The sequence below is a fragment of the Salmo salar genome, unplaced genomic scaffold, assembly GCF_905237065.1.
Source record: "Salmo salar unplaced genomic scaffold, Ssal_v3.1, whole genome shotgun sequence".
Taxonomy (NCBI): Eukaryota; Metazoa; Chordata; class Actinopteri; order Salmoniformes; family Salmonidae; genus Salmo; species Salmo salar.
Window position 1 is genome coordinate 8,338 of NW_025549199.1, and position 24,109 is coordinate 32,446.

Below are 24,109 nucleotides of genomic sequence, written 5' to 3' on the forward strand. Positions count from 1 at the left end.
TAAATAGAACAGACTGCCAGTGGGTGGTCAGGGAGTTTGTTGGGGTACATTGGCATGAATGGCAGAGCATAGACCTACCAATAGACACATATATAAATAGGCCTAACAGGAGTTTAGCACTATTCAATTAATTGTTGCATGTTTATAGTTTCTACCTATTTTAGAGCTTATGTATAACGTTGTAATTACACAAATCTATGTTCTATTCACTGGTAGGCCTACATTACAACGTTGGTGAAAGACAGGATTTCAATTGAAAACTTGTCGCTGTGAGAACCCGTTTGAGTTTCACAAAAATACTCTTTGTTAGATAGGAAGCCCATGCATCACGGACAACAGGAGGGAGATGTGGTCTGAGTGATATAATACGTTCCCAGATCTGAGGTCACCGAATGTTTTCATCAGAGCGCAGGAGGGGATCCCTTGGTATTGCCAGGGCCCATTGTGTCACAGCTACGGGCACGAACCTCTTGTCAATTTTGCTTTAGTCGAGACAACAGAGCGCCAGAGCGCACTGAATTATCCACCAATTAAGAGGTGTTCTCTTTAATTTACTTCCTTTGATTTCGTGCGTAACCGTAAATTGTTTCAAAATACGACATGTGTAAGATAGCCGTTTAATGGCTTGAACATTTTTCATGGGAAACCTCTCTCTCTCTCTCTGGTTATTATTGCCCACTACAGCAAATCAGGGACACTATTTATCTTGTTTTTGTCCCATAATAGTAGGACAACTGCACATGCCCAAACAATGGGTGTTACATGCTATTTTGCAATGACGTGAATCGCTCATTGGATACGCGGCCAGATTGATTCACAGCTCATAAGAAAAACAACATGGAACTATCGATCATTCTTATTTCTCACACGATGTTTAATAAAATATCACTCTGCGTTTTATGCTGTGAGTGATGAAACTTTCCCCCGCTGAATAAACTGAAAACAGGTGTGAACTATTCAATTCAACAAGTTTCCATCTATCCATCCATACACACCATTAAATAAGACCAATAGCTGAACTTCTGAACTGGGTAGAAATAAAGAGGTGATGTGTCTTGAATCTCAGCATAAATCGGGTTTATTCAAAGTGACAAGCTGGAAAATGTCTCAGTCTCACCTACTGTTTTCATACAGTTGAGGAGGCATGAGCTAATGATCACAGAGGAGAAAGTTCAGAAGCAGGTGAAGCCTTCATTGTTGTAGCCTGTTACGTGAATGGACGATTATTTCTTCGTCCATTCAATATAAAATATCATTGATCAATTGATGAACTTTATGGAATCCTACTGGAACTGTATTCCCGAGTCTGAGATGGAATATCTGGCTGACTGTCCGGAAAGTTTCATGAATGGAATGGATGAAGGAGAGAGGGAGGGAGGGAAGGAGAGAGGGAGGGAGGGAGGGAGGGAGGGAGAGAGAGGGAGAGAGGGAGGAAGGGGGAGCGAGAGAGAGGGAGAGAGGGAGAGTACACAGCGGGGTGTAGGATTAATTCCAACCTCGATTGAACCTGAAATACTTCTGGTAAATAATTGTCAGTGCCATTATAAATACTGTTTGGTATTGTAAGGAATCAGTGAACATGTTCTCCTACACCATTAACAGCTGTAGCCTAATCAAACCCCACAGGTGCGTTAGTGTTTTAAACCTTAACTTAAAATGTTATGTTAAAAGTAACCTAAAATGTTGATTAGAATTGAGAGACATGAGTTAACATCTAAACGTTAATCATTTCAATATTTTAGTGTTTATAAGTCAAATGGAATCGTGCGTAATAAATAAAATGAAATAGAGCGCTGGTTTATTGTAAAGTTGATTATTATGGCGAATAAATCTGAGACATCTTCACTTTGACAAGTCCGCTAGAAAATACGACAGAATCAAGAATTTCAGATATTACATTTATTCAAACGTTTGACAATAGGCTTTAAATAAAATATACACACACACAATACCTTCTACAAAAAAAAGTGGTCTGCAAAGAGAGTTACTATTTAGGCTACATAACAAAACATATATCTGCAGAAGTGTTCTATTAAAAAAAATACAAGATCTTCAGAAAGGCACAGTGACGTCATCCAGGCAGTTTACATAAGGCCAATATAAAGGAAACGAAAGAGTTACGGTAAATGTTTATTCCAAGGCAAGACCATTCCAGGGCTCCAGTTGGGCATAACAACAAAGTTTGGTCTTAATTAAATGTTCTTAAAATGCTTAAGTCGAACGTAGTTTCGACCCACTTTTTGAAATTCCGATTCAATCATGAGAAAGCATATTTTTAAGACATTTCTATTACACGTTTTTAATTATGGAATGCATAACATGAATAATAATCATGGTACTTGATGTACTCACTGAGTACTTTATACAAGTATGCCAACGAGTTGCATTATATTATCTACATATATGTGACATAATTAGGACTAAGCTTAGACCTCGGTCCCTTCGCGGCTATATATCAAATGATTAACAGTGAAGTGGTTTGGGAGAGAGTTGGTGAGGCCCAGGCCTCCGCTGTGATTGTTCTGTGCGGATGTGTAGCAGTTCATTCTATTAGCTGTGGAGAGGTGAGTGGTATCCGAGTTCAATGGCGTGATTTGAGAGGGCGAGTATGAACCAAGTCCGGACATGTTTTCTCGGGTCTGATGAGGCGACAAATCCCCCATAGCATGTCTTCCTGAACCAAAGTTCCCCCTGGCCCCCTCCCGGGTAGAGCTGTTGTTACTCCCCGCCAGCATCGAGTTCATAGTGGAGACAAAGTTGTTGTAACAGGGACTGTGTTCCACAGACGGGGACAGGGATGATTCGGGCTCGGAGGAACCAGGGGAGTCCTGGAGGCTGGGAGGGGATGAACTCATGATACTGGCCGTGTCGGAGACCTTCAGGGCGGCAGTGTCTTCTGACTTCACCGCAAGAACAGTGTTGTTGTTGTCTCCTCCGTTCAAGTCAGCTCTTCTCTTTCTCTTTCTTCGGAAGTTGCCGTTATCGAACATTTTCTCACAGTTTGGGTCCAACGTCCAGTAATTTCCCTTTCCTATGAAGACATGAAGACAGGACACAACAGACAATGTAGGTCCTAAACGAGATATCAAAAGGTCAATACTGCTCTAGTCTACTGTCAGACACGTCTTTAAAAAAATCTAATGGCAAAAAAGGTATGATATTCAAAATGACACATTTAATAGGTGCAAATAATGAGTTATTTACAAGCACAACGGGTGTTGTAACTTACCTGGATCATCGTCATCCCGTGCAACTTTCTTAAAACAGTCATTCAGTGACAGGTTGTGTCTGATTGAGTTCTGCCAGCCAGCTTTGCTCTTCTTATAAAAGGGAAAATTCTCTGCCACATACTGATAGATGTGACTCAGCGTCAACCTCTTGTCCCCGGCGCCCTGGATAGCCATGGCTATGAGCGCTGAGTAAGAGTACGGAGGCCTAACCATTTTGAAGAGTTCCTGCTGGCTAGAGATTGACAGCCATCCGAGGTCAGCTCCACCAAACCCGGTAGGAGGGGTAAGAACTGCCGCTGGTTCGCTCCGTATCCAGACTGTATGTACGATGCTCCGTTCAATCCCGTCAGGTATGGAGACGTGTCGATGCTCGGGCCGTTTAGCCACAGGTACGGGTTGCTGGTCGGCGAGGTGTACTCACCGAGGCCGTAGCTTTGAGGATGCGCCGGCGGCCTCTGCGGGTGGTGACCATGATGGAGGTTTTGCTGGTGCTGGTACATGCTGCCGATGTTATCGCAGTACACGGCCATATCCAGGAGCTCCTGCGCGCTGTGGTGCTGAATGGGGCTGGTCTGCGCGTTGGATGGCTGCTGTCCAAAAGCGTTCATAATCCCTTCTAATTGAGTACGAATCCTGGTTTCTTCTTCTATCAACAATAACATGCGGTTCCTTTCCCAACCGTCTGTTTCCGTCAGTCTCTCCCGGAGGACTGAAGGCTAGACCCAAGGGAATGAGGTATTTAAGTGCTCCGCCTGGAGCGTCGACAGGTAAACCCCTGTGAAAGGAACTGTCTCGCGGGTGACTCCCCCTTTTCTGTCACGCTTCAGTCGAATTGTCTTAACCGAATCTGTGCATCAATGGGAGAGATACTGGTGAGAGATTAGCCCACTCATTAATGCAGTTTTAGGAGTGAACCTGGAGTAAGATAGGCTGAGTAATTTACCGCGCAAGTATAGCCTAATAAGCATATGCAATAATAAAAATAGGCGGTTAGGCAACACGTTATCCAATTAAAACAGTTTTACTGTTGGCCAACCATATTTCCACTTTTACGCACGGAAACTTTTACAAATGTATATCTTAAATAATAGTTTTATGAATATACCTTCATAATTTCAATATACCAAATGTAATTGAAACAAATATTTTATATATATTTTTAAAATAAATTGTTTCTGTCAAATATAAGTTGTCAATTGAAGTAGCCTTTGCGTTTTGGTGAACAGTGGGACACACACTTAGAACAAAAGGTTCGGCATAGAACCAACATTTTGGTTCAATGAAGAAGAACATCTAACTATATTACGGTTCTGATCAAAGAACCCTACGAAAGGGGTTATTCTCTCTAGAACCTTTAGGGGTGTTATATATGAAGAAAGTAATATAAGCCTTTGTCTGTAAGAGTGTAGGGTAAAAACAATGTGATTATTCTATGGTTTAACAAGCACTCCTGGCTTCCATGCATGGCAAAGTTAAACATAAACCAAGTTAGGCTCTTAAAACATACATATACAATGTACTATAGGCTATGTGTTTAGACCACACAATCTCTGGAACGAATTAGTTGACAATAAACATGGCTTATGTGTTACAAGTGTGACATAGCAACACAGCAGCGGTAATATGATGGGTCCCCGCGTCGCTGGACCACTGCTCCTGTCATTTCATTTTAGTCATTTATTTCTTGGGTGGGTTATTAAGTTTCATTGTGTAATTAAAATTACTTTGTCCAAACACGCTTATTCACTTTATTTTTTTTAATTTTTGGTAAGCTATGAAATGTAGACTAGGCCTATATAGCCCGCAATAGACAGAATGATTTAAGAGTTTAATACGTTGCATTTAAATTGAAAATTAAAAAAAAAAAACATTCTATTTCGGAAATGTTTTATATTAAATAATTATCCAACACAATTTTTTATTTTTAGGTTAGAAAACTCTACCGGTAGTCCTATATCAGACTAACAGACTTTGTTTGAACGCATTTCATCAAAATCACAGACACACTTGCAGAAACTTTCAGACATCAATGGATAATCAATATTTCTCCAAAAAAAAATACATGATTACCATCAGAGGACGAGCTCTAATGATCATTTAAATGAGCAGGGGCCATTTTGATTGACAAAACCACACGAGTAAAATGACCAGCCTACAATGTAATAAAACTAATTCAGGAACACCAAGGGATAAAAATAGACCACATGATCTGTTTGTCAACATGAAGAAAATATTCCACATTTTATTAGTTTAATGTTAAATTATAATTAATTATGTAGTAAAATAAAATACGGGACAGTACTAAAAGTTACATGTTTGATGTAAATATCGCAAGAGGTTATTTAGTTATTTGTTGAGTTATTGTGAGCGCTATAGTGAAGGCTATTTAATAACTCTAACGTCCAAAATGTTCCATACGAATAAAGTTTTTTTTTTTTTTTATCCTTCCAAAAATTTACATTGTAACAGTTTATTTGTGCAAAGTAGGATTTTGGCTGCAATAAAATTTAAAAAAAAAAAGTTTCTAAAAAGTTGTCCATGAGTTTATTTCGTGTTGTTTTCAAATGCTGCCATCCTCCGGTCTCTTTCGACAGAGACAGAAACTGACTAGATATATACGGATACTTTTCAACCGCCACGAGAACAGTCTCAGTTTAACAATGTGTACACTCCCTGACCGGATCACTTCAATAGTATTTTACAACTGAATAGAGTCCAGAATAGGATCCTAATCTAGGACTTTCAATTGGATGGCCTCTTAGACAAGGACTAGGTGAATTAGCCTACATAAACGGTCAGTATTTGACCCTCCGATTGTTTTGATACAACGTAATAAACGGTAGCATACTATATGAGAGAATCAAACATGGCTTCAAATGTGCCATTTAGATATTGAGTGATAAGTAGGTCCAGGTTACTGTCTCGTTATTATCTATGTATAGTCACTTTAACACTACCTACATGTACATATTACCTCAATTACCTCCACTAACCTGTACCCCCGCACATTGACTCTGTACCGGCACCCCCCTTCTATAGAGCCTCGCTATTGTTATTTTACTGCTGCTCTTTAACTATTTGTTACTTTTATTTATTTTCTTTTTGGGAGGGGGGGGGTATTTTTCTTAAAATTGTGTTATTGGTTAAGAGCTTGTAAGTCAGCATTTCACTGTAAGGTCTACTACACCTGTTGTATTCGACGCATGTGAGAAATACAATTTGATTTGAATCAGTTCCGTCAGATTTTCTCCTTAGACTATTTCCTGTAAGAGCTGTAATACTCTGCAGGTTTCTGGACTCTAGGTAGTCAGAAACATCACACCATTATCATGTATTTGTGTCCTCTAAATAACACAATGTTGTATATATATATATATATATATATATAAAACGAATTCTAGTTGTTTCAACTAATTATTGTGGTGGCATAGGAGGAAGATCAGAATGCCTGAACCAAAAGGTTGTGAGTTCAAATCCCAGGTGAGGACATGTTGAATAATAAATACTGTATAAATGAACAATGTAATCATTGGGGAAAGGGGGATACCTAGTCAGTTGTACAACTGAATGCATTCAACTGAAATGCGGCTTCTGCATTTAACCCAACCCCTCTGAATCAGAGAGATGCGGCTTCTGCATTTAACCCAACCCCCTCTGAATCAGAGAGGTACTGGGGTGGCTGCCTTAATCAACATCCAAGTCTTCCTGTATTTAACACAACCCCCTCTGAATCAGAGAGGTATTGGGGGGCTGCCTTAATCAACATCCCCGTCTTTCTGTATTTAACCCAACCCCCTCTGAATCAGAGAGGTACTGGGGTGGCTGCCTTAATCAACATCCAAGTCTTCCTGTATTTAACCCAACCCTCTGAATCAGAGAGGTACTGGGGTGGCTGCCTTAATCAACATCCAAGTCTTCCTGTATTTAACACAACCCACTCTGAATCAGAGAGGTACTGGGGTGGCTGCCTTAATCAACATCCACGTCTTCGTGTATTTAACCCAACCCCCTCTGAATCAGAGAGGTGCTGGGGTGGCTGCTGCCTTAATCAACATCCACGTCTTCCTGTATTTAACCCAACCCCCTCTGAATCAGAGAGGTACTCGGGTGGCTGCCTTAATCAACATCCACGTCTTCCTGTATTTAACCCAACCCCTCTGCCCTCTGAATCAGAGAGGTGCGGGGGTCTGCCATAATCAACATCCGGGGAATTGTGGTTAAACTGCCTTGTTCAGGGGCAGAACGACAGATTATTACCTTGTCAGCTCAGGGATTATATCCAGCAACCTTTCGGTTACTGGCCCAACCCTCTAACCACTAGGCTACCCGCTGGTTACTGTCCCAACGCTCTAACCACTAGGCTACCTGCTGGTTACTGTCCCAACGCTCTAACCACTAGGATACCTGCTGGTTACCTGCCCAACGCTCTAACCACTAGGCTACCTGCTGGTTACTGGTCCAACCCTCTAACCACTAGGCTACCTGCTGGTTACTGTCCCAACCCTCTAACCACTAGGCTACCTGCTGGTTACTGTCCCAACCCTCTAACCACTAGGCTACCTGCTGGTTACTGTCCCAACCCTCTAACCACTAGGCTACCTGCTGGGTACTGTCCCAACCCTCTAACCACTAGGCTACCTGCTGGGTACTGTCCCAACCCTCTAACCACTAGGCTACCTGCTGGTTACTGTCCCAACCCTCTAACCACTAGGCTACCTGCTGGATACTGTCCCAACCCTCTAACCACTAGGCTACCTGCTGGTTACTGTCCCAACCCTCTAACCACTAGGCTACCTGCTGGGTACTGTCCCAACCCTCTAACCACTAGGCTACCTGCTGGTTACTGTCCCAACGCTCTAACCACTAGGCTACCTGCTGGTTACTGTCCCAACCCTCTAACCACTAGGCTACCTGCTGGTTACTGTCCCAACCCTCTAACCACTAGGCTACCTGCTGGATACTGTCCCAACCCTCTAACCACTAGGCTACCTGCTGGTTACTGTCCCAACCCTCTAACCACTAGGCCACCTGCTGGTTACTGGTCCAACGCTCTAACCACTAGGCTACCTGCTGGTTACTGTCCCAACCCTCTAACCACTAGGCTACCTGCTGGTTACTGTCCCAACCCTCTAACCACTAGGCTACCTGCTGGTTACTGTCCCAACCCTCTAACCACTAGGCTACCTGCTGGATACTGTCCCAACCCACTAACCACTAGGCTACCTGCTGGTTACTGGTCCAACACTCTAACCACTAGGCTACCTGCTGGTTACTGTCCCAACCCTCTAACCACTAGGCTACCTGCTGGTTACTGTCCCAACCCTCTAACCACTAGGCTACCTGCTGGATACTGTCCCAACCCTCTAACCACTAGGCTACCTGCTGGTTACTGTCCCAACTCTCTAACCACTAGGCTACCTGCTGGTTACTGTCCCAACCCTCTAACCACTAGGCTCCCTGCTGGTTACTGTCCCAACCCTCTAACCACTAGGCTACCTGCTGGTTACTGTCCCAACACTCTAACCACTAGGCTCCCTGCTGGTTACTGTCCCAACCCTCTAACCACTAGGCTACCTGCTGGTTACTGTCCCAACCCTCTAACCACTAGGCTACCTGCTGGTTACTGTCCCAACACTCTAACCACTAGGCTCCCTGCTGGTTACTGGCCCAACCCTCTAACCACTAGGCTACCTGCTGGTTACTGTCCCAACCCTCTAACCACTAGGCTACCTGCTGGTTACTGTCCCAACCCTCTAACCACTAGGCTACCTGCTGGTTACTGTCCCAACACTCTAACCACTAGGCTACCTGCTGGTTACTGTCCCAACCCTCTAACCACTAGGCTACCTGCTGGTTACTGTCCCAACACTCTAACCACTAGGCTACCTGCTGGTTACTGGTCCAACGCTCTAACCACTAGGCTACCTGCTGGTTACTGTCCCAACCCTCTAACCACTAGGCTACCTGCTGGTTACTGGTCCAACGCTCTAACCACTAGGCTACCTGCTGGTTACTGTCCCAACCCTCTAACCACTAGGCTACCTGCTGGTTACTGTCCCAACACTCTAACCACTAGGCTACCTGCTGGTTACTGTCCCAACCCTCTAACCACTAGGCTACCTGCTGGTTACTGTCCCAACACTCTAACCACTAGGCTACCTGCTGGTTACTGGTCCAACGCTCTAACCACCATGTTGGTCAACATTTGTCAGATATGTCAGTTGAAAACATTGTATGTCAAAAGCACCGTACGAGTGGAACTATTTCCACAGCCCTTTTTTAAAGTTAAGATGCACAAATAATCATTTCTAGTTGAAGGAACATATGAGACAAGTTGAGGAAACGCATCATTTTAAATTGACAGAATTGTTTTTTGTTGCCTAAGTTTTCTCAAGTTGGAGTGAAGTTTGGGCAAGCTACAACTACGTAAGTCCAGGTAACACTATGACTGAAACGTTGAGTCAACTAAACAGAACACAGGCTGTGTAACCAGTTAGTTAATAATAATAATAATGAGTTGAAACAACTATAAAATAACCTAAAATAGATGAAAGCCGTGTGTTATGCCGAGCTACAGAGGGCTAGAGTGGTGGCAGTTCTGCTCCGTTTTCCACTCAGACTCTGCAGGTTGCTGGGACAGGAAGAGGAAACATCCTGCGTTTGTCTCCTCTAAACTAATCACAGAAACATTCCTGTTCTGCTTGACCTGCTGGTAATCGTGTGGCTCTGAGGTGTTGCTATGCTGACCACCGCATCACCAGACCACAGGCAGTAGTAGACTACCGGCTGCTCTGATCGGTAGGGGCCTTAGCCAAGGGAAGAACACTTTTGGGACCATTAACCTCAGTGTATAGGACCTAGCCAGGGGTAGAGAACTGAAGAGACCCTACCCTCAGTGTGTAAGGGAAAGGAAAGGGAAAGGGTGATACCTAGTCAGTTGTTAAACTGAATGCATTCAACTGAAATGTGTCTTCCGCATTTAACCCAACCCCTCTGAATCAGAGAGGTGAGGACCTAGCCAGGGGAAACACCATTTAATCCCTCTGAATCAGAGAGGTGAGGACCTAGCCAGGGTAAACACCATTTAACCCCTCTGAATCAGAGAGGTGAGGACCTAGCCAGGGGAAACACCATTTAACCCCTCTGAATCAGAGAGGTGAGGACCTAGCCAGGGGAAACACCATTTAACCCCTCTGAATCAGAGAGGTGAGGACCTAGCCAGGGGAAACACCATTTAATCCCTCTGAATCAGAGAGGTGAGGACCTAGCCAGGGGAAACACCATTTAACCCCTCTGAATCAGAGAGGTGAGGACCTAGCCAGGGGAAACACCATTTAACCCCTCTGAATCAGAGAGGTGAGGACCTAGCCAGGGGAAACACCATTTAACCCCTCTGAATCAGAGAGGTGAGGACCTAGCCAGGGGAAACACCATTTAACCCCTCTGAATCAGAGAGGTGAGGACCTAGCCAGGGGAAACACCATTTAACCCCTCTGAATCAGAGAGGTGAGGACCTAGCCAGGGGAAACACCATTTAACACCCCACAGGAATACAACCTGGAAAGTGTTTGACACACTAAGACAAGCTAATTACTGTTGACTCTAAAGGGCCATAATTCACTTTATTGGCTGGGAATTGTTCCATATTGATCAACTTGAGAGTTCTGCTCTGTCAGGGACGATGTGGCATTGAAACATTGGAACATAATTGTATTGTAAAAGCATTTGACCTTCAAGGGTCATGCTGTATTTGTCCCTGAAACCAGTTCCAACAGGTTTATCATCTGAGTTATCAAGTGTCAGTAATGTGATGACAGAACAGAGAAACTCAGACACTGCTCTTGCTTCTATAACTTTTCTATTAACAAGTTTATAAAAGTTATAAACCTGAAACACAATTGTTAGAGAGGGGCTTCCTGTTAGACTGGGGCTTCCTGTTAGACTGGGGCTACCTGATAGAGAGGTACTACCTGATAGAGAGGTACTACCTGATAGAGAGGTACTACCTGTTAAAGAGGTACTACCTGTTAGAGAGGTACTACCTGTTAGAGAGGTACTAGCTGTTAGAGAGGTACTACCTGTTAGAGAGGTACTACCTGATAGAGAGGTGCTACCTGTTAGAGAGGGGCTACCTGTTAGAGAGGTACTACCTGTTAGAGAGGTACTACCTGATAGAGAGGTACTACCTGATAGAGAGGGACTACCTGATAGAGAGGTACTACCTGTTAGAGAGGTACTACCTGTTAGAGAGGTACTACCTGTTAGACTGGGGCTTCCTGTTAGAGGTACTACCTGATAGAGAGGTACTACCTGATAGAGAGGTACTACCTGATAGAGAGGTACTACCTGTTAGAGAGGTACTACCTGATAGAGAGGTACTACCTGTTAGAGAGGTACTACCAGATAGAGAGGTACTACCTGATAGAGAGGTACTACCTGATAGAGAGGTACTACCTGTTAGAGAGGTACTACCTGTTAGAGAGGTGCTACCTGTTAGAGAGGTGCTACCTGTTAGAGAGGTACTACCTGTTAGAGAGGTACTACCTGTTAGAGAGGTATTACCTGTTAGAGAGGGACTACCTGTTAGAGAGGGACTACCTGTTAGAGAGGGACTACCTGATAGAGAGGTACTACCTGATAGAGAGGTATTACCTGATAGAGAGGTACTACCTGATAGAGAGGTACTACCTGATAGAGAGGTACTACCTGATAGAGAGGTACTACCTGATAGAGAGGTACAACCTGTTAGAGAGGTACTACCTGATAGAGAGGTACTACCTGTTAGAGAGGAGAGGTACTACCTGTTAGAGAGGTACTACCTGATAGAGAGGTACTACCTGATAGAGGTACTACCTGTTAGAGAGGTACTACCTGTTAGAGAGGTGCTACCTGTTAGAGAGGTGCTACCTGTTAGAGAGGGGCTACCTGTTAGAGAGGTACTACCTGTTAGAGAGGTACTACCTGTTAGAGAGGGACTACCTGTTAGAGAGGGACTACCTGATAGAGAGGTACTACCTGTTAGAGAGGTACTACCTGTTAGAGAGGTACTACCTGTTAGACTGGGGCTTCCTGTTAGAGAGGGACTACCTGTTAGAGAGGGACTACCTGATAGAGAGGTACTACCTGATAGAGAGGTACTACCTGATAGACAGGTATTACCTGATAGAGAGGTATTACCTGATAGAGAGGTATTACCTGATAGAGAGGTACTACCTGATAGAGAGGTACTACCTGATAGAGAGGTACAACCTGTTAGAGAGGAACTACCTGATAGAGAGGTACTACCTGTTGGAGTAGGTACTACCTAATAGAGAGGTACTACCTGATAGAGAGGGACTACCTGATAGAGAGGTACTACCTGTTAGAGAGGTACTACCTGTTAGAGAGGTACTACCTGTTAGACTGGGGCTTCCTGTTAGAGGTACTACCTGATAGAGAGGTACTACCTGATAGAGAGGTACTACCTGATAGAGAGGTACTACCTGTTAGAGAGGTGCTACCTGTTAGAGAGGGGCTACCTTTTAGAGAGGTACTACCTGATAGAGAGGTACTACCTGTTAGAGAGGTACTACCTGATAGAGAGGTACTACCTGTTAGAGAGGTACTACCTGATAGAGAGGTACTACCTGATAGAGAGGTACTACCTGATAGAGAGGTACTACCTGTTAGAGAGGTACTACCTGTTAGAGAGGTGCTACCTGTTAGAGAGGGGCTACCTTTTAGAGAGGTACTACCTGATAGAGAGGTAATACCTGTTAGAGAGGGACTACCTGTTAGAGAGGGACTACCTGTTAGAGAGGGACTACCTGATAGAGAGGTACTACCTGATAGAGAGGTATTACCTGATAGAGAGGTACTACCTGATAGAGAGGTACTACCTGATAGAGAGGTACTACCTGATAGAGAGGTACTACCTGATAGAGAGGTACTACCTGATAGAGAGGTACAACCTGTTAGAGAGGTACTACCTGATAGAGAGGTACTACCTGTTAGAGAGGAGAGGTACTACCTGTTAGAGAGGTACTACCTGATAGAGAGGTACTACCTGATAGAGGTACTACCTGTTAGAGAGGTACTACCTGTTAGAGAGGTGCTACCTGTTAGAGAGGTGCTACCTGTTAGAGACGGGCTACCTGTTAGAGAGGTACTACCTGATAGAGAGGTACAACCTGTTAGAGAGGACCTACCTGATAGGGAGGTACTACCTGTTGGAGTAGGTACTACCTAATAGAGAGGTACTACCTGATAGAGAGGGATTACCTGATAGAGAGGTACTACCTGTTAGAGAGGTACTACCTGTTAGACTGGGGCTTCCTGTTAGAGGTACTACCTGATAGAGAGGTACTACCTGATAGAGAGGTACTACCTGATAGAGAGGTACTACCTGTTAGAGAGGTGCTACCTGTTAGAGAGGGGCTTCCTGTTAGAGGTACTACCTGTTAGAGAGGTATTACCTGATAGAGAGGTACTACCTGATAGAGAGGGACTACCTGTTAGAGAGGTACTACCAGTTAGAGAGGTACTACCTGTTGGAGAGGTACTACCTGTTAGAGAGGTACTACCTGTTAGAGAGGGACTACCTGTTAGAGAGGGACTACCTGTTAGAGAGGGACTACCTGTTAGAGAGGTACTACCTGTTAGAGAGGTACTACCTGTTAGAAAGGTACTACCTGTTAGAGAGGTACTAGCTGTTAGAGAGGTACTACCTGTTAGAGAGGTACTACCTGATAGAGAGGTGCTACCTGTTAGAGAGGGGCTACCTGTTAGAGAGGTACTACCTGATAGAGAGGTACTACCTGTTAGAGAGGTACTACCTGTTAGAGAGGGACTACCTGATAGAGAGGTACTACCTGTTAGAGAGGTAATACCTGTTAGAGAGGTACTACCTGTTAGAGAGGTACTACCTGATAGAGAGGTACTACCTGTTAAAGAGGTACTACCTGTTAGAGAGGTACTACCTGTTAGAGAGGTACTACCTGTTAGAGAGGTACTAGCTGTTAGAGAGGTACTACCTGTTAGAGAGGTACTACCTGAAAGAGAGGTGCTACCTGTTTGAGAGGGGCTACCTGTTAGAGAGGTACTACCTGATAGAGAGGGACTACCTGTTAGAGAGGGACTACCTGATAGAGAGGTACTACCTGTCAGAGAGGTACTACCTGTCAGAGAGGTACTACCTGATAGAGAGGTAATACCTGTTAGAGAGGGACTACCTGTTAGAGAGGTAATACCTGATAGGGAGGTACTACCTGTTAGAGAGGTACTACCTGTTAGAGAGGTACTACCTGTTAGAGAGGGACTACCTGTTAGAGAGGGACTACCTGTTAGAGAGGGACTACCTGTTAGAGAGGGACTACCTGTTGGAGAGGGACTACCTGTTAGAGAGGGACTACCTGTTAGAGAGGTACTACCTGATAGAGAGGTACTACCTGATAGAGAGGTACTACCTGTTAGAGAGGTACTACCTGTTAGAGAGGGGCTACCTGTTAGAGGTACTACCTGTTAGAGAGGTACTACCTGTTAGAGAGGTACTACCTGTTAGAGAGGGACTACCTGTTAGAGAGGTACTACCAGTTAGAGAGGTACTACCTGTTGGAGAGGTACTACCTGTTAGAGAGGTACTACCTGTTAGAGAGGGACTACCTGTTAGAGAGGGACTACCTGTTAGAGAGGGACTACCTGTTAGAGAGGTACTACCTGTCAGAGAGGTACTACCTGTTAGAGAGGTACTACCTGTTAGAGAGGGGCTTCCTGTTAGAGAGGAGCTACCTGTTAGAGAGGGGCTACCTGTTAGAGAGGTGCTACCTGATAGAGAGGTACTACCTGATAGAGAGGTACTACCTGTTAGAGAGTTACTTCCTGTTAGAGAGGTACTACCTGTTAGAGAGGTACTACCTGTTAGACTGGGGCTTCCTGTTAGAGGTACTACCTGATAGAGAGGTACTACCTGATAGAGAGGTACTACCTGTTAGAGAGGTACTACCTGTTAGAGAGGGACTACCTGTTAGGCGGTCGAGAGGGACTACCTGTTAGAGAGGGACTACCTGTTAGAGAGGGACTACCTGTTAGAGAGGTACTACCTGTTAGAGAGGTACTACCTGTTAGAGAGGTATTACCTGATAGAGAGGTACTACCTGATAGAGAGGTACTACCTGATAGAGAGGTATTACCTGATAGAGAGGTACTACCTGATAGAGAGGTACTACCTGATAGAGAGGTACTACCTGATAGAGAGGTACTACCTGATAGAGAGGTACTACCTGTTAGAGGAGAGGTACTACCTGTTAGAGAGGTACTACCTGATAGAGAGGTACTACCTGATAGAGAGGTACTACCTGATAGAGAGGTACTACCTGTTAGAGAGGTGCTACCTGTTAGAGAGGTGCTACCTGTTAGACGGGGCTTCCTGTTAGAGAGGTACTACCTGATAGAGAGGTACAACCTGTTAAAGAGGTACTACCTGTTAGAGAGGTACTACCTGTTAGAGAGGTGCTACCTGTTAGAGAGGGGCTACCTTTTAGAGAGGTACTACCTGATAGAGAGGTACTACCTGTTAGAGAGGTACTACCTGATAGAGAGGTACTACCTGTTAGAGAGGTACTACCTGATAGAGAGGTACTACCTGATAGAGAGGTACTACCTGATAGAGAGGTACTACCTGTTAGAGAGGTACTACCTGTTAGAGAGGTGCTACCTGTTAGAGAGGGGCTACCTTTTAGAGAGGTACTACCTGATAGAGAGGTAATACCTGTTAGAGAGGGACTACCTGTTAGAGAGGGACTACCTGATAGAGAGGTACTACCTGATAGAGAGGTATTACCTGATAGAGAGGTACTACCTGATAGAGAGGTACTACCTGATAGAGAGGTACTACCTGATAGAGAGGTACTACCTGATAGAGAGGTACTACCTGATAGAGAGGTACAACCTGTTAGAGAGGTACTACCTGATAGAGAGGTACTACCTGTTAGAGAGGAGAGGTACTACCTGTTAGAGAGGTACTACCTGATAGAGAGGTACTACCTGATAGAGAGGTACTAGCTGTTAGAGAGGTACTACCTGTTAGAGAGGTGCTACCTGTTAGAGAGGTGCTACCTGTTAGAGAGGGGCTACCTGTTAGAGAGGTACTACCTGATAGAGAGGTACAACCTGTTAGAGAGGTACTACCTGATAGAGAGGTACTACCTGTTGGAGTAGGTACTACCTGATAGAGAGGTACTACCTGATAGAGAGGTACTACCTGATAGAGAGGTACTACCTGTTAGAGAGGTACTACCTGTTAGTGGGGTTCTAGAGGTACTACCTGATAGAGAGGTACTACCTGATAGAGAGGTACTACCTGATAGAGAGGTACTACCTGTTAGAGAGGTGCTACCTGTTAGAGAGGGGCTACCTGTTAGAGAGGTACTACCTGTTAGAGAGGTACTACCTGATAGAGAGGTACTACCTGATAGAGAGGGACTACCTGTTAGAGAGGTACTACCAGTTAGAGAGGTACTACCTGTTGGAGAGGTACTACCTGTTAGAGAGGTACTACCTGTTAGAGAGGGACTACCTGTTAGAGAGGACTACCTGTTAGAGAGGGACTACCTGTTAGAGAGGTACTACCTGTCAGAGAGGTACTACCTGTTAGAAAGGTACTACCTGTTAGAGAGGTACTAGCTGTTAGAGAGGTACTACCTGTTAGAGAGGTACTACCTGATAGAGAGGTACTACCTGTTAGAGAGGGGCTACCTGTTAGAGAGGTACTACCTGATAGAGAGGTACTACCTGTTAGAGAGGTACTACCTGTTAGAGAGGGACTACCTGATAGAGAGGTACTACCTGTTAGAGAGGTACTACCTGTTAGAGAGGTACTACCTGTTAGACTGAGAGGTACTACCTGTTAGAGAGGTACTACCTGATAGAGAGGTACTACCTGTTAGAGAGGGACTACCTGTTAGAGAGGGACTACCTGTTAGAGAGGTACTACCTGTTAGAGAGGGACTAGCTGTTAGAGAGGTACTACCTGTTAGAGAGGTACTACCTGATAGAGAGGTGCTACCTGTTAGAGAGGGGCTACCTGTTAGAGAGGTACTACCTGATAGAGAGGGACTACCTGTTAGAGAGGGACTACCTGATAGAGAGGTACTACCTGTCAGAGAGGTACTACCTGTCAGAGAGGTACTACCTGATAGAGAGGTAATACCTGTTAGAGAGGGACTACCTGTTGGAGAGGTACTACCTGTTAGAGAGGTACTACCTGTTAGAGAGGGACTACCTGTTAGAGAGGGACTACCTGTTAGAGAGGGACTACCTGTTAGAGAGGTACTACCTGTCAGAGAGGTACTACCTGTTAGAGAGGTACTACCTGTTAGAGAGGGGCTTCCTGTTAGAGAGGAGCTACCTGTTAGAGAGGGGCTACCTGTTAGAGAGGTGCTACCTGATAGAGAGGTACTACCTGATAGAGAGGTACTACCTGTTAGAGAGTTACTTCCTGTTAGAGAGGTACTACCTGTTAGAGAGGTACTACCTGTTAGACTGGGGCTTCCTGTTAGAGGTACTACCTGATAGAGAGGTACTACCTGATAGAGAGGTACTACCTGTTAGAGAGATACTACCTGTTAGAGAGGTGCTACCTGTTAGAGAGGGGCTACCTGTTAGGCTGGGGCTTCCTGTTAGAGGTACTACCTGTTAGAGAGGTACTACCTGATAGAGAGGTACTACCTGTTAGAGAGGTGGTACCTGTTAGAGAGGGGCTACCTGTTAGAGAGGTACTACCTGTTAGAGAGGTGGCTACCTGTTAGAGGGTGCTACCTGTTAGAGAGGTACTACCTGATAGAGAGGGACTACCTGATAGAGAGGTACTACCTGTTAGAGAGGTACTACCTGTTAGAGAGGTGCTACCTGTTAGACTGGGGATTCCTGTTAGAGGTACTACCTGTTAGAGAGGTACTACTTGATAGAGAGGTACTACCTGATAGAGAGGTACTACCTGTTAGAGAGGTGGTACCTGTTAGAGAGGGGCTACCTGTTAGAGAGGTACTACCTGTTAGAGAGGTGGTACCTGTTAGAGAGGGGCTACCTGTTAGAGAGGTACTACCTGTTAGAGAGGGACTACCTGATAGAGAGGTACTACCTGTTAGAGAGGTACTACCTGTTAGAGAGGTACTACCTCTTAGACTGGGGATTCCTGTTAGAGGTACTACCTGTTAGAGAGGTACTACCTGATAGAGAGGGGCTACCTGTTAGAGAGGTACTACCTGTTAGAGAGGGACTACCTGTTAGAGAGGTACTACCTGTTAAAGAGGTACTACCTGATAGAGAGGTACTACCTGATAGAGAGGTACTACCTGATAGAGAGGGACTACCTGTTAGAGAGGTACTACCTGTTAGAGAGGGGCTACCTGTTAGAGGTATTACCTGTTAGAGAGGTACTACCTGATAGAGAGGTACTACCTGTTAGAGAGGTACTACCTGTTAGAGGTACTACCTGATAGAGAGGTACTACCTGATAGAGAGGTACTACCTGATAGAGAGGTACTACCTGATAGAGAGGTACTACCTGTTAGAGAGGTGCTACCTGTTAGAGAGGGGCTACCTGTTCTAGAGTGGCTCCATGTTAGAGAGTGGCTACCTGTTAGAGAGGTACAACCTGTTAGAGAGGTACTACCTGATAGAGAGGTACTGCCTGTTAGAGAGGTACTACCTGTTAGAGAGGTGCTACCTGTTAGAGAGGTACTACCTGATAGAGAGGTACTACCTGTTAGAGAGGTACTACCTGTTAGACTGGGGCTTCCTGTTAGAGAGGTACTACCTGTTAGAGAGGTACTACCTGTTAGAGAAGTGCTACCTGTTAGAGAGGGGCTACCTGTTAGAGAGGTACTACCTGTTAGAGAGGTGCTACCTGTTAGAGAGGTGCTACCTGTTAGAGAGGTACTACCTGATAGAGAGGTACTACCTGTTAAAGAGGTACTACCTGTTAGAGAGGTACTACCTGTTAGAGAGGTACTACCTGTTAGAGAGGTACTAGCTGTTAGAGAGGTACTACCTGTTAGAGAGGTACTACCTGATAGAGAGGTGCTACCTGTTAGAGAGGGGCTACCTGTTAGAGAGGTACTACCTGTTAGAGAGGTACTACCTGATAGAGAGGTACTACCTGATAGAGAGGGACTACCTGATAGAGAGGTACTACCTGTTAGAGAGGTACTACCTGTTAGAGAGGTACTACCTGTTAGAGAGGTGCTACCTGTTAGAGAGGGGCTACCTGTTCTAGAGTGGCTCCATGTTAGAGAGGTACTACCTGATAGAGAGGTACTACCTGTTAGAGATGAGAGGTACTACCTGTTAGAGAGGTACTACCTGATAGAGAGGTACTACCTGATAGAGGTACTACCTGTTAGAGAGGTACTACCTGTTAGAGAGGTGCTACCTGTTAGAGAGGTGCTACCTGTTAGAGAGGTGCTACCTGTTAGAGAGGGGCTACCTGTTAGAGAGGTACTACCTGTTAGAGAGGTACTACCTGTTAGAGAGGGACTACCTGTTAGAGAGGGACTACCTGATAGAGAGGTACTACCTGTTAGAGAGGTACTACCTGTTAGAGAGGTACTACCTGTTAGACTGGGGCTTCCTGTTAGAGGTACTACCTGATAGAGAGGTACTACCTGATAGAGAGGTACTACTTGTTGGAGAGGTACTACCTGTTAGAGAGGTATTACCTGATAGAGAGGTACTACCTGATAGAGAGGTACTACCTGATAGACAGGTATTACCTGATAGAGAGGTATTACCTGATAGAGAGGTATTACCTGATAGAGAGGTACTACCTGATAGAGAGGTACTACCTGATAGAGAGGTACAACCTGTTAGAGAGGAACTACCTGATAGAGAGGTAATACCTGTTGGAGTAGGTACTACCTAATAGAGAGGTACTACCTGATAGAGATGGACTACCTGATAGAGAGGTACTACCTGTTAGAGAGGTACTACCTGTTAGAGAGGTACTACCTGTTAGACTGGGGCTTCCTGTTAGAGGTACTACCTGATAGAGAGGTACTACCTGATAGAGAGGTACTACCTGATAGAGAGGTACTACCTGTTAGAGAGGTACTACCTGTTAGAGAGGTACTACCTGTTAGAGAGGTGCTACCTGTTAGAGAGGGGCTACCTGTTCTAGAGTGGCTCCATGTTAGAGAGGTACTACCTGATAGAGAGGTACTACCTGTTAGAGATGAGAGGTACTACCTGTTAGAGAGGTACTACCTGATAGAGAGGGGCTACCTTTTAGAGAGGTACTACCTGATAGAGAGGTACTACCTGTTAGAGAGGTACTACCTGATAGAGAGGTACTACCTGTTAGAGAGGTACTACCTGATAGAGAGGTACTACCTGATAGAGAGGTACTACCTGATAGAGAGGTACTACCTGATAGAGAGGTACTACCTGTTAGAGAGGTACTACCTGTTAGAGAGGGGCTACCTGTTAGAGGTATTACCTGTTAGAGAGGTACTACCTGATAGAGAGGTACTACCTGTTAGAGAGGTACTACCTGTTAGAGAGGTACTACCTGATAGAGAGGTACTACCTGTTAGAGAGGTACTACCTGTTAGAGGGGTACTACCTGTTAGACTGGGGCTTCCTGTTAGAGGTACTACCTGATAGAGAGGTACTACCTGATAGAGAGGTACTACCTGATAGAGAGGTACTACCTGATAGAGAGGTACTAGCTGTTAGAGAGGTGCTACCTGTTAGAGAGGGGCTACCTGTTCTAGAGTGGCTCCATGTTAGAGAGGAGCTACCTGTTAGAGAGGGGCTACCTGTTAGAGAGGTGCTACCTGATAGAGAGGTACTACCTGATAGAGAGGGGCTACCTGTTAGAGAGGGACTACCTGTTAGAGAGGTACTACCTGTTAGAGAGGTACTACCTGTTAGAGAGGTGCTACCTGTTAGAGAAGTACTACCTGTTAGAGAGGTGCTACCTGATAGAGAGGTACTACCTGTTAGAGAGGTACTACCTGATAGAGAGGTACTACCTGATAGAGAGGTACTACCTGATAGAGAGGTACTACCTGTTAGAGAGGTACTACCTGTTAGAGAGGTGCTACCTGTTAGAGAGGGGCTACCTTTTAGAGAGGTACTACCTGATAGAGAGGTAATACCTGTTAGAGAGGGACTACCTGTTAGAGAGGGACTACCTGTTAGAGAGGGACTACCTGATAGAGAGGTACTACCTGATAGAGAGGTATTACCTGATAGAGAGGTACTACCTGATAGAGAGGTACTACCTGATAGAGAGGTACTACCTGATAGAGAGGTACTACCTGATAGAGAGGTACAACCTGTTAGAGAGGTACTACCTGATAAAGAGGTACTACCTGTTAGAGAGGAGAGGTACTACCTGTTAGAGAGGTACTACCTGATAGAGAGGTACTACCTGATAGAGGTACTACCTGTTAGAGAGGTACTACCTGTTAGAGAGGTGCTACCTGTTAGAGAGGTGCTACCTGTTAGAGACGGGCTACCTGTTAGAGAGGTACTACCTGATAGAGAGGTACAACCTGTTAGAGAGGACCTACCTGATAGAGAGGTACTACCTGTTGGAGTAGGTACTACCTAATAGAGAGGTACTACCTGATAGAGAGGGATTACCTGATAGAGAGGTACTACCTGTTAGAGAGGTACTACCTGTTAGAGAGGTACTACCTGTTAGACTGGGGCTTCCTGTTAGAGGTATTACCTGATAGAGAGGTACTACCTGATAGAGAGGTATTACCTGATAGAGAGGTACTACCTGATAGAGAGGTACTACCTGATAGAGAGGTACTACCTGTTAAAGAGGTACTACCTGTTAGAGAGGTACTACCTGTTAGAAAGGTACTACCTGTTAGAGAGGTACTAGCTGTTAGAGAGGTACTACCTGTTAGAGAGGTACTACCTGATAGAGAGGTGCTACCTGTTAGAGGGGGGCTACCTGTTAGAGAGGTACTACCTGTTAGAGAGGTATTACCTGATAGAGAGGTACTACCTGTTAAAGAGGTACTACCTGTTAGAGAGGTACTACCTGTTAGAGAGGTACTACCTGTTAGAGAGGTACTAGCTGTTAGAGAGGTACTACCTGTTAGAGAGGTACTACCTGAAAGAGAGGTGCTACCTGTTTGAGAGGGGCTACCTGTTAGAGAGGTACTACCTGATAGAGAGGGACTACCTGTTAGAGAGGGACTACCTGATAGAGAGGTACTACCTGTCAGAGAGGTACTACCTGTCAGAGAGGTACTACCTGATAGAGAGGTAATACCTGTTAGAGAGGGACTACCTGTTAGAGAGGTAATACCTGATAGGGAGGTACTACCTGTTAGAGAGGTACTACCTGTTAGAGAGGTACTACCTGATAGAGAGGTACTACCTGATAGAGAGGTACTACCTGTTAGAGAGGTACTACCTGTTAGAGAGGGGCTACCTGTTAGAGGTACTACCTGTTAGAGAGGTACTACCTGTTAGAGAGGTACTACCTGTTAGAGAGGTACTACCTGTTAGAGAGGGACTACCTGTTAGAGAGGGACTACCTGTTAGAGAGGTACTACCAGTTAGAGAGATACTACCTGTTAGAGAGGTGCTACCTGTTAGAGAGGGGCTACCTGTTAGGCTGGGGCTTCCTGTTAGAGGTACTACCTGTTAGAGAGGTACTACCTGATAGAGAGGTACTACCTGTTAGAGAGGTGGTACCTGTTAGAGAGGGGCTACCTGTTAGAGAGGTACTACCTGTTAGAGAGGTGGTACCTGTTAGAGAGGGGCTACCTGTTAGAGAGGTACTACCTGTTAGAGAGGGACTACCTGATAGAGAGGTACTACCTGTTAGAGAGGTACTACCTGTTAGAGAGGTACTACCTCTTAGACTGGGGCTTCCTGTTAGAGGTACTACCTGTTAGAGAGGTACTACCTGATAGAGAGGGGCTACCTGTTAGAGAGGTACTACCTGTTAGAGAGGGACTACCTGTTAGAGAGGTACTACCTGTTAGAGAGGGGCTACCTGTTAGAGGTATTACCTGTTAGAGAGGTACTACCTGATAGAGAGGTACTACCTGTTAGAGAGGTACTACCTGTTAGAGAGGTACTACCTGATAGAGAGGTACTACCTGTTAGAGAGGTACTACCTGTTAGAGGGGTACTACCTGTTAGACTGGGGCTTCCTGTTAGAGGTACTACCTGATAGAGAGGTACTACCTGATAGAGAGGTACTACCTGATAGAGAGGTACTACCTGTTAGAGAGGTGCTACCTGTTAGAGAGGGGCTACCTGTTCTAGAGTGGCTCCATGTTAGAGAGTGGCTACCTGTTAGAGAGGTACAACCTGTTAGAGAGGTACTACCTGATAGAGAGGTACTGCCTGTTAGAGAGGTACTACCTGTTAGACTGGGGCTTCCTGTTAGAGGTACTACCTGATAGAGAGGTACTACCTGTTAGAGAGGGGCTTCCTGTTAGAGAGGAGCTACCTGTTAGAGAGGGGCTACCTGTTAGAGAGGTGCTACCTGATAGAGAGGTACTACCTGATAGAGAGGGGCTACCTGTTAGAGAGGGACTACCTGTTAGAGAGGTACTACCTGTTAGAGAGGTACTACCTGTTAGAGAGGTGCTACCTGTTAGAGAGGGGCTACCTGTTAGAGAGGTACTACCTGTTAGAGAGGTGCTACCTGTTAGAGAGGTGCTATCTGTTAGAGAGGTACTACCTGTTAAAGAGGTACTACCTGTTAGAGAGGTACTACCTGTTAGAGAGGTACTACCTGTTAGAGAGGTACTAGCTGTTAGAGAGGTACTACCTGTTAGAGAGGTACTACCTGATAGAGAGGTGCTACCTGTTAGAGAGGGGCTACCTGTTAGAGAGGTACTACCTGTTAGAGAGGTACTACC

The 24,109-nt window shown here is 45.0% G+C and overlaps 1 protein-coding gene across 1 annotated transcript; it reads right to left on the reverse strand.

Annotated features, from left to right (window-relative positions):
• Positions 1-1,890: 1,890 nt before the first annotated feature.
• On the reverse strand, positions 1,891-4,007 carry LOC106613906 (forkhead box protein I2-A). The gene is given in 3 exon segments (XM_014216668.2): positions 1,891-3,031; positions 3,230-3,517; positions 3,520-4,007. Coding segments are annotated over 3 exon segments (1,266 nt in total). The 5' UTR covers positions 3,893-4,007; the 3' UTR covers positions 1,891-2,426.
• Positions 4,008-24,109: the final 20,102 nt, after the last annotated feature.